The sequence below is a fragment of the Notothenia rossii genome (genome assembly GCF_949606895.1).
Source record: "Notothenia rossii genome assembly, chromosome: 6".
NCBI lineage: Eukaryota > Metazoa > Chordata > Actinopteri > Perciformes > Nototheniidae > Notothenia > Notothenia rossii.
Genome location: NC_136909.1, coordinates 68029389 through 68044140, shown reverse-complemented (window position 1 = coordinate 68044140; position 14752 = coordinate 68029389). Strand labels below are relative to the sequence as shown.

At 40.9% G+C, this 14752-nt stretch overlaps 1 protein-coding gene across 5 annotated transcripts in view; it reads right to left on the bottom strand.

Moving 5' to 3' along the window:
* Positions 1-411: 411 nt before the first annotated feature.
* The window catches only part of egln1a (egl-9 family hypoxia-inducible factor 1a), a 29510-nt gene continuing 15169 nt past the window's right edge, over positions 412-14752 (bottom strand). The window contains exons 2-5 of one of the 5 annotated variants that reach the window (XM_079691044.1): positions 11909-12055; positions 3116-3252; positions 2965-3032; positions 412-984 (exon numbers count right to left, since the gene is read on the bottom strand). In XM_079691044.1, coding sequence (XP_079547170.1) covers positions 929-984; positions 2965-3032; positions 3116-3252; positions 11909-12055 — 408 coding nt within the window. In that variant the 3' untranslated portion in view covers positions 412-928. Of the gene's footprint in view, positions 985-2964; positions 3033-3114; positions 3253-10394; positions 10464-11908; positions 12056-14752 lie in introns of those variants that run through there. The other 4 variants (XM_079691045.1, XM_079691046.1, XM_079691047.1 and 1 more) reach the window with 4 other exon arrangements.

Here is a 14752-nt window from a genome sequence, read left to right as displayed (position 1 = left end):
GAATGTGAAAATGAGCATAATAGGGCCTTAAAGTTTGAGGTTGTCATCGAAAATACTTTGTTACATGCTATATTCTTTTAAGCAGTGAAAACAACCTGGAAGGTAATACTTGGGGATTAAGACACTTGAATTGATTTTATGCTGAAGTCTTATTTCTCACTTCTCAGTGTGAATAATCTTATTTATGCTGGGGTCCAGAAAATCAGTAATCAGCAATTCACTGTAGGCCTGCAGGAGGCAGCATGTAACTGCATATAGTGCAAACAGGACAACATGAGAGGCAGGTGAATGCTGCTCCTTAAATCTGTGCTTACTCAAATGATTTGTTATTAAGAGAGTAGCCAAAACAAAACCGAAAATCACACTTAACCTCTTTTGTGAAATGATTGAATTTGAACTAAGACCAAACAATTTCAGTCAGAAAAAGCGTGTTTTTAATTCAGATCATTCCTCATATTATTGCAGCCTCAAGTACAACTTTGCAATACTGTAGCTCATAACAGCTGATTCCATGTGAAAAGCATACCACGATAAGCATATGCAGAACACTGTACCTTTAGGAATTAACTGTAAAAACCAATATGCAAAAGGTGTAGATTCTCTGGGAGCTTAACCCCCGTTGATTTTATGAAAATGTCAGCTGTAACGTAAGCGCTCTCTCCAACGAAGAGGTGAAAGGGAAATAAAAACAAAAACACACAATCCCTTTCAGTACAATGTCATGACATTCAAGGTCCTCTGGGCTGCCCCGGTTTGCTGAAAACAAGCAGAAATCATTGTTTTTGTTTGTTTTGTCTCCATAAAAATGGTTCTTCCACACTCTCGTGCAAAAAGTCTGCTGTTGCCATGTAAAACACACACACATGCTCTCTATAGGCCACTTTCTTCGAACAGAGCACTTAACGGCTGTTGGTATGCAGGCTTCCCACTAGCTGGGGTCTGAGGGTTTGCCAAGTTCAACCTTTACTCCTTTCTCTCCTGCACCTGCACAGAGGAAACACACAAATATGAGACGTTATATACAAATAAAATAGAAACAGGGTTGTGTAGTTTAGACTAAGGAGGTCACAGGAACAGATATTTAGCTACAAAATTGATGCCAATGATATAAAAAGTGATGTTACAGTAAAAATCCTTAGTACCATCATCCCGGACAGTGAACTCACCATTGACACACTTTTCCCCCCTGATAATGCTACTGTGTACAACTAATCTGTGTTGAAATGGGCAGGAGGAAAGCTAGCTAACCTTAGCCGTTAGCAGCAGGTGAGGTTCCATAGAGTTGCATTATGGTCCATTCACGCTTTATTCAGTAAAAAATGTTTTTGCTAAGTTATAAAAGTATCATAATGTGTTACATCTTAGTCCTGTAAATCACAGGTTTTGTCAAGTCGTTTGGAAAAAGAAACATTCACAGAAATAAAAAAAAAAAGGTTTATTAGAGAGGGTTTTATAACCTTTCAGCTTGCTAACAGGAACCAGTATGTAAACAATCAAAAAATGAGTGTATTTACAGTGCATGACAGTAAGGATTTTGGGAGATGGCCCTGTGGGCCATCTAAGCTAATTTACAGATGGCCCTGAGCCCAATAGAGACTGCCCTGAAAAATGCGCGCTGACTAAATGACGCACAAAGGGTTTGGGGGGCCTTCCCTAGAACATTTAGATTGTTGCAGGTCTTATGCTGTCTGGTGCATTCTCTAGACTGAATTATAAGATGAACCAGCACAATACTATATTGTACAATGTCAATTTTATTCTTCATTTCACTTGTTTGTTTGTTCTTGTTTGTGTTTGTTTGCTTGCATGCCCTGCATAGCTATAAGAAATACTTAAGTTGTGGGTCAAGAGTCAAGACACTTTCCATCTGATGAAGGCAAATGCCTTCCCAGATGTAAAAAAGTAGAAAACATTACATTCAGTTGTAACTGCCAAAACAAATATTATTTACACTATTGTGGCCCCTGTTAAAAATGTTTGTAATGTTATCTACTGTAAGTTGGTCGAACGAATGCCTCCTCATCCGGAAGCTGACCGAGCAGACCCGAGCAGCAGTCGAGAGGAGCCGAGCGCATCCGCGAAGCACACAAAATGGCGACGTCAGAGTTCCCGTTAGCTGGCAAATCTAAATCTCTCCGGTCAAAATAATTTCCCTTTAGCGCAATACCGCTTCAGTTGCGCCACTTATGTGACAGACAAGAAGAGTATGTGACAGACAAGAAGAGTCAATTATAATGTCTAACACTTAATGTGGAGAGAGAGATGTCCTGTATGGGTTGATTGTGCGTTGATCTGTTGGTAATGCCTCGGGATTCCGGTGGGCATGTACACAAATGCATAATGCTGCGTTATACTTTGTGGCCTCACCCAGTTGCATAGCGACACTTATTGTTTAGGTGTCTTTTAATAAGCAGGTAGTCATATCATTAGCTAGAACTAGCTGGATCTGATCGATATGGACATAAACGCGAGTGAAGTCTAATCTGACGGGAGAGAGAGATCAGCTGCTACTGACAAGACGACACGCAGCTCTGCATGATCACATGCATTGGTGAGCTGAACAAAAACACACACTTCAGGTTAGAATATCACACGTAGCTATTTTAATGACCTCTCAAACTACCTAAACTAGTTATAGATATGTTTAGTTTTACTGTCGGGTCACTCATTACTGGATCCACAAGCTGCATGATACTGGCATAATAGATTGCCCGATCGGGCAACCAGCAGGTGAGGCTTCATTGCCCGAGCTAAATACTAGATGGCCCCGGGCCATCGGGCAGTCGTTAATGTCGAGCCCTGATTTAGAAGTACATGGGATATTCTGTTATTTAATTTTTTTACTGGGATATCCTATTGATATAGATACTTTTTTTTTTTTTTTTTTTTTTTTTTTAATTGTACTGGTATTGGTATCGACTCGTCTGGTATTGAGACATCCCTATTTTGTACACATGAACCTACCCGTTAGGTACTTCTCTTTAGCTCTGGCTCGCTCATCTGCGTCAAAATACCACACCGTGATGGCATACCTGCGGAGACAATTAGAGCAATGGGTCACAGCACATCAGGCCAGATGATCTGATCGTGTGCAGTGTGCAGACTGGATGCTGACCTGGTGGCGAAGGCGGGCTGAACCTCGTGAGGGTTCCGTCTGTCAGACCAGAACAGGAGCAGGCGGTCAAATCTGGGCTCGATATCGGCAAACTGGGCCTTCCCTTCTGGGAAGATTCGGAGAAGGCCACCGTGTTCCTGGAAGAGAACAACAACAATAAAAACTCTGTTACGTGTGCAAATCAGCACAAAGCAATGACAGGAAGGTTAGGAGAGACTGTAGGAAGCAAACACGAAGTCAGTGTTTCTCAAAGTGGGGGGCGCAGAGGCATGACAGGGGCGGCACAAGAGACCAGGACGAAAAATTGTTATGACAAAAAAAAAAAAGGAACAAAAGAATTCATAATTTCAAAAAATATTTATTAGAAAATAATATGCTACAGTACAAGTACGTCTGGGTCTCTGTGTTTCATTCAAGCTCGGCTCTGTGTGTGTGTGGAACGAGCCATTTTGTGTGCGTGCACGAGCAAGAGCGAGCGAGAGCGAGAGCGAGAGCGAGAGCGAGAGAGAGAGAGAGAGCGCACCGGTACCGGAGATCGTTGTTGTTAGCTTCTGGTGCTAGCGAGCTACGCTAACGGATGAGGAGCTTTTTCAACAACAAGGTGGAGGAGAGTCCTAACTTTAGTCTAAGTTATCTCAGTTCAGTGGGTCTCAAACGGTTTGGTCACGATTAATGTAAACAATTATTTCCGAGGCACACCTTCATATGATCATTAGCCTATAGGTATAAAAAAATAAGAGGTTAAATGAAAAACAGGTATGAAATACTATATGACAGTAAAACAAGAATACAGTTTAAAAGGGGAGTGATTTAAAAAAATCACCGGGAAGATTTGTTTTAAATATTGAAGTTAAATGCATCAATCTGGTGCACATTGAGAGCAAAATTAAGAGATCTATGGATACATCTCTCAACACCCATTTGAAACAGAACTGTAAACAGATGTACTTTTTCTTTATGGATATTTTACAAATCACCCTTTTAAACTGTATTCTTGTTTGACTGTCATATAGTATTTCATACCTGTTTTTCATTTATTCTCTTATTGTTTTATAACTATAATGATCATATGAAGGTGTCCCTTTACATAATTCGTGAGTGACCAAACCGTTTGAGACCCACTGAGATAACTTCGACTAAAGTTAACTATCTAAACACTCAGAGAGTCCTTTAGCTCACCTGAGCCTCTCGGTCTGAGAGGAGAGGACTCTCCTCCAGCTTGTTGTGGAACAAACAGCTCCTTATGTCCGTTAGTGCAGCTAGCTAACCAGATGCACAACACGGTCCCTGCAGGCACCGGTGCTTGCCTCTGTTGCATTCACTGAACACGGGAAATTACAATCCTTCCGTCCTCTCTAGTGTCATGATGAGGTTCAGTTAAAGCACGGTTAATGTATTATATTATTGAGGAAGAATTGTCCGGGGCTACAGAAAAGGCCAGGCGACGCCACTGATTGCAACAGTCGCGGGTGTACTGTGTTTTTTTTCGTGGGGAGTGTTGCAGTAGAAAGTTCCACTGTAGCGCCCGGTACATTAATGGGAAACCCTACATGTTTGAGCAGTCTCTATGAAACGTCAAGCTACCCCACAGCACCCCAACAAGAAAATCTCTGGCGCCGCCGCTGAGCCTGCATTCCCGTTTTGAAGAAATGTGCAGTGCAAAACAGGCTCATTGCAGCCACTAATGCTGTGATAAGACACACTTTCTTGCCAAATATCAGCATTTCCTTTCTTTTCATTTTTCTTGCACAGATTGCAAAGTGGCAAAGTATTATAACTTATTGCTCTAGCAAAGGGATTGCACAATTGTTTTTATAGACTTATGGAGCATTGTTTTATTATCACTGTTCTAGCAAGGTTTTGAAAGGATTGCTCACATTCATATTGATGTATTTTTAATAAATGTAAACTTGGCCCATTACGTGACTATTTGTGTTGGGGGGGGGGGGGGCCTGACTTTTTTTTTTCTCCAAAGGGGGGCCTGACAGAAAAAGTTTGATAACCACTGCACTAAGTGAAGCATCTGTCATGTTCATCATTACATCAGACATTCAAGGAAAGGAGTAACTGCACTATTACTTCTAAAAGGACCACTTAAATATATCTCCCGTCAGGCTTTTCAAATTATCAACATAGGACAATGTTAGGAAAAAGGGTTGTCCAACTCCAAAGGCTAGGAGGAAAGCTCAGGATCGGAAGCAGCAGCAGCGGGCGGGGGGGGCTGGCTTTCCTGTGGAGGGATAGGAAGAATAACCCACAGGAAAACTGCTCTAGTTGGATAAAGGACCTGGAGAGTGAAAAAGCAGATTGCTGCAAGCGTGCCGCTTAAACTCTCACACAGCTGATATGATAGGCCCCTCTCTTCACACGCAAACTAGGGAGAGCAAATGGGTTCACACCCTGTCTGAAAAAAAAGTGATGCTATTCCCATTTATACTCATTTCAATGAGGGGGAATGCCGGTGGTGTGACAAGACGAAATAAAAGCACAATAGGGTCAAAGAAGACAGGACAAATGTTTTTTTTCCCTGCGACACGTAAGCAGCTCAAGCACTACTGATTTGATCAATTGTTTGTCTGCACGCAAAATCCAAATTGGTGGTATCGTGCGGCGTGGCGGCCTGTAAATGAAGAGTGAACACAGGGTGACCCCCGCCTGCAGGACATGACCCACATCAGGCTGAGTTGGACTAATGACAACCTGTTGCAATAAAGATGTGATGCAGTTTAAAACTCAAGTTGGGTACAAGCAGTTAAACTATGCTGTAAACCAAAATGGAAACATACTGACCTATGAGGTTTTTTTTATTTTTATAAAGAAAATCCAAATGGTTATAAAATCCAATAGCGTCTAAACACCTGAAAACATTTCATCTTAAACCTTTGAAAAGACATCTGTTTTCTTTCTGCAATGTATTTACATCTATTCATTACCTCTCTATATCATAGTTTACATTGTAAAAGCTGGAGTGCAGACTTGTCTCCCCCCTCTGGCAGGGAGAGTAATTACCATATGGGAGAAGACGTGAAAACAGAGTAAAGCTCCAGGTAAAACCACATTAACTCTGCGTTCAGTGGAAAGATTAAATAATAACAAATGTGTGAGGAGAACAAAGTGGTCCTGAGGGCGCTGGAGTTACAGTGAGCTGGACTGCAGAGGTAAGTGCGGTTGGACACCACAAAAACCACTACTCTGATATACAGCAAAACACACAGAGCTTGGTGGCCATAAGCTTAATGAGCATCGAATGTAACAGATGTTCATTTATATGTACAAGTCCCACACTCCAGCTATAATTACAATTCCACCATTGGAATTAAATTCCCTACACAAGGCAGGTAAGACATAAAGAGTTATAGTTTTTAGTCTTCTCATTTACTGTTCACCGTCCTAGAACCGTGTTTCTGCAAATGCAAACACAACATCTCCTAATGCTGCTAGCTAAAAGCACTCAACTAGCAAAACACGGGATAGCTTTGGATGTGAAAAACTCCAAGGAAACTCTAACGGCTGCAGCTCCTCAGCAAGGTAACTGGAAAGAGTTTCAATTTGACCCACCAGTTGTTCTTCTGTTATATTTCTAACAAAGTAGCTGTTTGTGGAGTTTTGCTGTTGTATTAATACACATCTTATTTAGAAAAGTATGTATGTAACAGAGTCACTCTAAATCATGGCTTCTTGTGGATTATTGCACAATTATAAATATAACTTTACTGCGAGTGGACAGTTCTACAAAGCCCTAAGACCCACCATCAGAACAGGAGAGGGCACATTATTAGTGAAAAGACCAAAATAGAGTTGATGACAATGTCATTAATGCCATGTGTGAGAGTAATGTTGGTTAGTTCTGGAGGAAATGTCATGAATGATGACAACTGATCTCCAAGAACTGTAACCATGGCTGTTAATGCATGGCATAAAGGGTGTGAAAGTGTCTGCATGTCTCCACAGCACGTGTCAGCTCTAATAGAGTGGTGACCTGTCCTTGCCGCTGACCAAATGCACGCTGGGTAAAACTCCCACCTCCCCCCTCCTACAATCCTGAGCAAGAGTACCTTTTGTATCGATTGAAATTATGCAGCAAAAATGTTGCCCATGTACTTTTGCAACTGACAGAATTGTATGTGTTATCTAAGTGCAGTGTTTAAGGAAATAGCCATCACTTTCTAATCAGGGTAATTATAAATGTTAGAATTGAACAGGATTTCCTTGATTGAGGTGAAGTTTAAAGCATGATTCGAAGATAATTTGTACATTTAAATGTGTACGAAAAACTCCCAATGACTGATTCATTATTCATTTTCACTTTAATGCCTGTATATTTCTTCCTCCCTTCGGAGTTGCTTGTTTCTTTTATCTTTGTCACATGGGTGCACAGGAAACATTCAAAGATTTGTTTACAACTAACCATATGGACCTACTGTGCCATCTGAGCTGAAATATACATTTAGTGTACTCACAGCTGACGTGACACCAACACATTTCATAATGGTTTTGAATAGACGTGTAGAAGTGGAAAATTGGGGGTAAATAACTGGAACAACTGAACTTGAACATTTCAACAGAGCCCCAGTATCCAGGCAACCACATTCTACAAATTACAGCTCATCACACGCCAAAGAAACATCCAATCAGAGAGCAGATAGGAATCCTTTAATAGTCCAAAGGGGTCCCCAAACATGGCTTGTTGGAATGATTGAAGCCTGTGCATGAACATAACAATAGAAATCATGCAACCGCTTAGTTGATTTAACATAAAGGCCCTCAGACCCAACTGATGAACAATGCATTAACAGTAGAATATTTGCATACAAATAGGATTGTTTGATGTATTTGAGACAAAAAGCCCCAATATTGGCTGGTGACCAAATATAATTAATAGTATCCTTATTATGTTGAACTTTTACCCCTTTTAAAATTGTTTATTTTTTTAAATAGTCTTTTTTTTTGCTGTGTTACCCAAATGACCTCAAATGTTTGTGTATTATCTGACGTGACATTATATCTGAAATCCAAAGTTCAGATCATTTTCATCATAATAAGGCCAGCCTTTTTAACAGTTCTACACAGTGAGCATACCACCCTTCAGATGGATAGTCCATAGTTCACTTTTTCCACCTTCTTGTTTGTCTTCTTTGCGGTTTATGAAATAATGGTCAAATCGAAGTTAGTAGAAATTGTTAGGATATAAAGTCATAACAACCAAACCTGTCATTATTAGTCCTTCTAAGCCAAATGTTTTCACGAGGTTTAAAACTGTTAAGGTTATAACAAAGGTGGCTCAAGTATAAGGTTGAAGACAATGACATCTGATTCTGTTGGCTATTTTAAAGATGAGGGAGCAGTAACTTCGTAGTCTACGTAGCAAGACAAAACACCTTATACACGCCAAACAAGCCGAGTGATTATGCTGTCAACGTTAAATTAGGGGTTTATGTTATTTTTTCTCATCATCTTAGCCTTTACTGATTGTTTGATGAGAGCTAATAATGTTCATCCTCTGTTTAGTGGCTCAGACAGAAGACAGACTACTGCATGGTCTCACACTCTCACAAACCATCATCAGGAGGCAAAACAGAGTTTCCTGTATCTACGTCATTTCCATATGCAGGCATGGAGGTCAAGTATGTGAGGAAGTGTGGAATACAATCTCTTGTCTAGTTATGTGTCTTGTCATGAGGCTGGCTCCTCACAGAAGCATGAAAGCCATCCTCCCACCTTGCAGTTGCTGCTTTCCCTTAGAAAGAATGTCGCTGCTTCCTGGTGTGCAGCATCCTGGTGTGCAGCATCCTGTTAGTCCGCCCGTATTCACAAGGTGACTTACTTAACCAATACAATTACAACATGTACGTTAGACACCTGAAGCACATTATAAGGTAACCTATATTTCCTTCATGCATGTAGTGATAGACATGTGGAGCCCAGCGGGGGTCTGAGGCTAAAAACAAATTGGTGAACATTTTGTTTAGTAAGCTTGTGCTCTTAAGTTCATCCTTTCACATTAAGTGTGCTAGGTTAGGAAATCATATTGAGAACCTTTTTCAAATTAAATATATATTTGACCATTATATGAATGATTCTTGACCAAAACAAAGTGCAAAAAAGTAGCAGAATAGTTTTAAATGCTAATTTGGTCAGAAAGCATAGAGGTTAAGCTCAAAGGACTAGGTTTTAAATGCCTGTTTTGTAATTGGCAATCACTTATTAAGAGGTGTAGGTAGGGCTGTGCAATTAAATCGTATTTTAATCTCGATTACGTTTTTTGGCTTGCAACGATTACGAAAACAACGTAATCGAAATAAAACGATTATTTCGCTGCATTCCCTTTCGCAATGATGCTCTCAATTTGTCTTGCGTTATACATCCTGCCCGCACGTGCGCTTTCGCCCCTCCCTAAAACCCCTCTCGGCCAGGTTGTGTTGTGACTGCAGTCTGTTTAATAAATCTATATAAACACGTTACAAGGGAAGGTTTAGTTGCTGTGTCTTTATTCTCCGGTCTCTAGTGTTCAGTCAACTTTCACTAACCTCGTCAAGCTGGAGCCTCTTAGCTACTTCCTGTTTCCGGATAAGGGGTCACCAAAATAAGAGTACTGCGTGTAGCAGTGAGTGACATTAGTCATCATATTTATATATGTTTAGTAGCTTGTGGAAGTGCGCTCCAAAATGTTTGTTGATCTTCTTTATTGGTATTTATTATTTTGATATTATTTATTTAAATGGAGATATAAATGTATAATTATTTAGTTTTATCGGTTTTTCCGTTGAATTATACTTAAAGTTCAGGGTATTCAACTGTTAAAAAAATACTGCTCAGATTGTTATTTAGATTTTTTTTAACGTTCAATAAATGGATGTTTTCAAAGTCAATGAATAATCGTGATTGGCTAAAGTAATCGTGATTATGATTTTTGTCATAATCGAGCAGCCCTAGGTTTAGGGGGTAATTGCGTCACTTTTTGCCTGGCAGCATCCTTCAAGTGACTTGATGGCCTAATGGAGGGAGCGTTCTCTGACTCCCATCCCATTCAGCAGCCATGTGGTTGACATGGCCACAAGAAATGATCACTCATTTTCTCCAGCCCTTTTGTCCTGATGCACCCGCTGGATCAGAGTTCCTTAGCGTTTTGCTTTAGTATGTTCAACAACTGCATCCTCCCGTGGCCCTGTCAGTTGTGTGATGAATAGGGACCTTTGCGACGCTGACCACAGAATCAGATAAAGGCTGAGAGTGGCCATGATGATCTCTGGTGAGAAGGTGAGCTTGTGGTACAAATTACCTTCATCTTTCAATCCCATGCTGTGTCCAGTAGGGTCGATTCGGTTCCTGCAGTTGACCCTTTTTGCAACTTTGACACAAAAGCAATGGGGTTTGAAAAGCCAGAGGTTGGGAGAAAGGGCACAGGTGTTAGTCCCCTCCACAAGTGCTGGTTGCTGTATGACATGGTAGTGCCATCAGGTAGAGGTTATCATGGGTCCAAAAATGTATGCTGGACCCAAACAGATAAAGACTTGGACCCTGACTTGACCTTTCTTCTACTTGACAGCGGGGACACCATCACATTCAACCAAAGAAAAGTTGAAACTAAAAACGGCCCAAAAAGACGCCGACCTTAGCAATGCCTATTTAGGGCTGTGCAATTAATCATATTTTAATCTCGATAGCGATTTTGGCTCGTAACGATTACGAAAACAACGTAATCTAAATAAAACTATTATTTTGCTGCATTCCCTTTCGCAATGATGCTCTCAATTTGTCTTGCGTTATACATTCTGCCCGCGCGTGGGCTTTCGCCCCTCCCTAAAAGCCCCCTCGGCCAGGTTGTGAGTATTAATAATCATGATATCAATATTGACCAAAATAATCGTGATTATGATTCTTGCCATAATCAAGCAGCCCTAGGCCTATTTCTTAAGTGCTATGGTTCAGTTGGACCTCTGAAAATACCTTTTTTTTCCAAGTGTAGCATCCTTGGGTAAGGCTGGCTTTGCAACCAATCTGTATGTGATATTGAGTAATTTAACTATGAAGAAGTTCTAGGAAGTAGTTCTCGCTTTAATCTCCCTACGTTTCCTGCAGGAGAAATAGTTGATGTATGGAAGGAAGCATGGAGGCACTAGCATTGGGTGTCGATGTATCTCTGCACAGTGTTTCCCCTAGGATGGAATCATAGCAGCGGTGCTAAGGCACCCAGCAAAATGTGAGCGTGCATCGCGTGGAATCTTTTTGTGTGTGCGGGTGCGAAGTGCGCCCCGCCAATATGTTTCTATGTGTCTGCCAGCACAAGAAAGGCTCTTGAGGCCTGGTACATAGTGGCAATGTCTCCAGATTTAGCTAAATACACCTTTATTGAACAGACAGTAACATAAATACTACAAACCCACATAAAAAAATAAATAAAAACCGGTCGCTACTTATTATTATTTTAAAAAAGTTTTTGGTACCTGGCTGGCGCTCCCTAGCAGCCGCGCGCATATTTCAGCATATTAATGAGATTATCAAACAGGGAAAATGATCACGTCCTGACACGTAACCTCTACTGCTGACTCAGCTTGGTGTGAATACAAAACAGGATGGAGGAAGACCACAATGCCATTTAGACAAGAACTACGCTGACTTGTCATAAGCTTATGACAGGAAGACCAACTGGAAAGTGAACAGGATACACATGGCCTGTTTGCCTTTCATTTGATTTTTTTTTCACTGATCATTTCAAATCATAAATTGAATACATTTTTCACAGCAAATGAGAAACAAGCCAATCTAATCACATCATCATCTAGTTATAATTACCATAATTTCCTCCTCACACTCACATACCTTGGCAGTCCAATCTTTGTTAAGGTAATATATGCATGTGACACAGCGTCCGTCGCCGTTGGGGTTATCCACATGGCGCACGTATCCTGTGCCGTTTCCAGGGTAACATGCCACCATTGCCTGAAGTCAAGAAGGGAAAAAAAGCATGATTAGTAAAAAACAGATGCCCAGAAAGCACAATGCATTCAACTTCTAGATCATTATACATCATACATTTTGTCATGAAACAGTTAGTACTGCATTAACATGAAGAAGGAACATTGAAGATTGCATTAAAATCGTGTGTGTTTATGTCTAATGCTGCTGCCAAGTGTAGCACTAGGCCAGGGGTCGGCAACCCGCGGCCCACGGGCCGCATGCGGCCCTTTAAGCACTCTGCTCTGGCTCCCTTGAGCTTAGACAAAAAATAAGAAGGAAATAAAATAAAAGTATTTGTAGTACTATTTATATTTTGTTGCATGGTTGAAAATGTTTCGTATCTTGTATTTTGAGGTGATACTGTGACACATAAATAAAAAACAAAACGGTTTTAATTAGGTCAACTAAAATATGCGTCACATCCTGCTACGGTCCCGCACGAGCGCCTTTTCCTGCGGGTGAATAACCTGACCCCCGGCTCGATGAGCGAACTATGGATAAATCAAAGAAATGTACCGGAGGAACACAGGATTTAATTCTGTGTGGACAGAGTTATATGCTTTCACAGCAAACGATGCTGGTTTACCGGTATGTTTGATATGTAGAGAGAAGTTTTCAAAGGTGCTGCAGCCTTTACGTATCGAGAAACAATGGGAACAACACGGAGAGGAAGACAGCTAACGATCTTCAGTCATAATTCAATGGGGTATGTAATTTATTTCAGAAAACACTTTTTGTTATATTCCAGGGAATGCTCTTAACATCCCGATAGCAATGAATATATTAAATGCTTTGACAATAAATACATACAAAAATTAATCTCTGGAATCCGTAACGCTGTAAAAAGCACGACCAATCATCTGAGCCGGCCCGGCTAAAATAACTGGATGGCCTACCTGCCTGTCAGCCTGTCAGCCTTCCATCTGCGCACACATTTATCTCGTGCCCTCATTGGTCATGTGCGCGTTCGTGTGTGTTGGAGGAGGGGCTCTGTGAGGAAGTCTGAAGGAAGAGGCATATTTTTTCCGGTTGTGTATTTTCAAATTCGAGCGCACCCGAGCTGGTTTCTCCATTCTTACCTACCCTACCTTTAACTATTTTTAGGGTGCAGCTATATGTTTTATTTATTTCAAAGTGGGCCCATTTTAATAATATTTTTTTTCCTTCAAATGTGCAGAGGACTCACCAAGTGCTGTGTTTAATTTATTTTAAAGTAGGCCTGTGTATTATTTTTAATTCTCCTTATAGGAGTTCTTTGTTTCTTATTAGAGGTTAACAGTTTTATGTAATGTAATACATAACCTAATAAATGCAAAAAAAATGTAGTTTTTGTCTGATATAACAATAAATACAACTTTATTAGCTATCAAGCTATGAAATATGTTTTGCGGCTCCAGGCAAAAAAAATGTTGGGAAAAAGGAGCAAAAATGCTCTTTTGGTCAAAAAGGTTGCAGACCCCTGCACTAGGCAGTCAGACCCGGAGCAGTGGAAGCAGCTCAGATTGCTCTTTGTGGGCCTGTGACGTGGATGCAGCAGACAGTCTTGGCACAGCCAGATGGCATTGTCCTCTCCTCACCTGCACCAAGACTGATACAAGCGGTTGTCGCTTACAACCCAGCTGCCCCATTATAAACTTTAAACTATTGAGAAAATAAACCGGAGATATCAGGCAGCACGTCAACTTCCCCTTGCCTTTTCCTGCTCTATTAAGACTTGCATGATCTGCCTGGGTGTTGGCAGCGAACCCCTATGAGCTCTTGTAAACTTCTTGTCGTAGACAGCGTAGAAAGTCCCTCAGCCTCAGCCTCAGCCTCAGCCACACACACACACACACACACACACACACACACACACACACACACACACACACACACACACACACACACACACACACACACACACACACACACACACACACACACACACACACACACACACACACACACACACACACACACACACACACACACACACACACACACACACACACACACACACACACACACACACACACACACACACACACACACACACACACACACACACACACACACACACACACACACACACCTGACTTTTCTTTGAAATTAGACTTTCATGGAACAGTACATTTTGAAAAGAAAAACAATCCATCTGATTCTTGCACTGGCCGAATGATAAAACTGCACATTGTATATATAACATGTTGGACTATAAGCACTGGAAATTACAAGCAACACTTGTGTGACACCATGCAACTGTGTGTGGGTTTTCTAACTTGAAAGGGGATCCGAGGTGAGCGGCGAACGTGCACAAACGCAGAGGGCAGGTTTAGCCCTCATGCACAGCTTCTAAGCAATGATATGACAAACAAAAGGCAAGTTCCTCCACATTTTTCCGTGCACTTGGATCAACATAAACGATAGCATAGCAACATTATTATAAACACTCACAGCAGACTAAACTTTATTTGACTTGGTCTCGTGCCAAGTGAAATAATGTCCTGCTTTGTGTGTTTGTATCTTGAGCGGCTATCTTGTCTGCAGACGAACGATATGATGCGCTACATTTCAAAATCTTTGGATTGCAGTTTTGAACAAAATCACTGAATAATTAATCGAAATCTGTTGGACTTCATACTTCTGGAAAGGTATATTTTTATGTCCTATAAAATAACCGTATTGCAAAATCTGAACGTG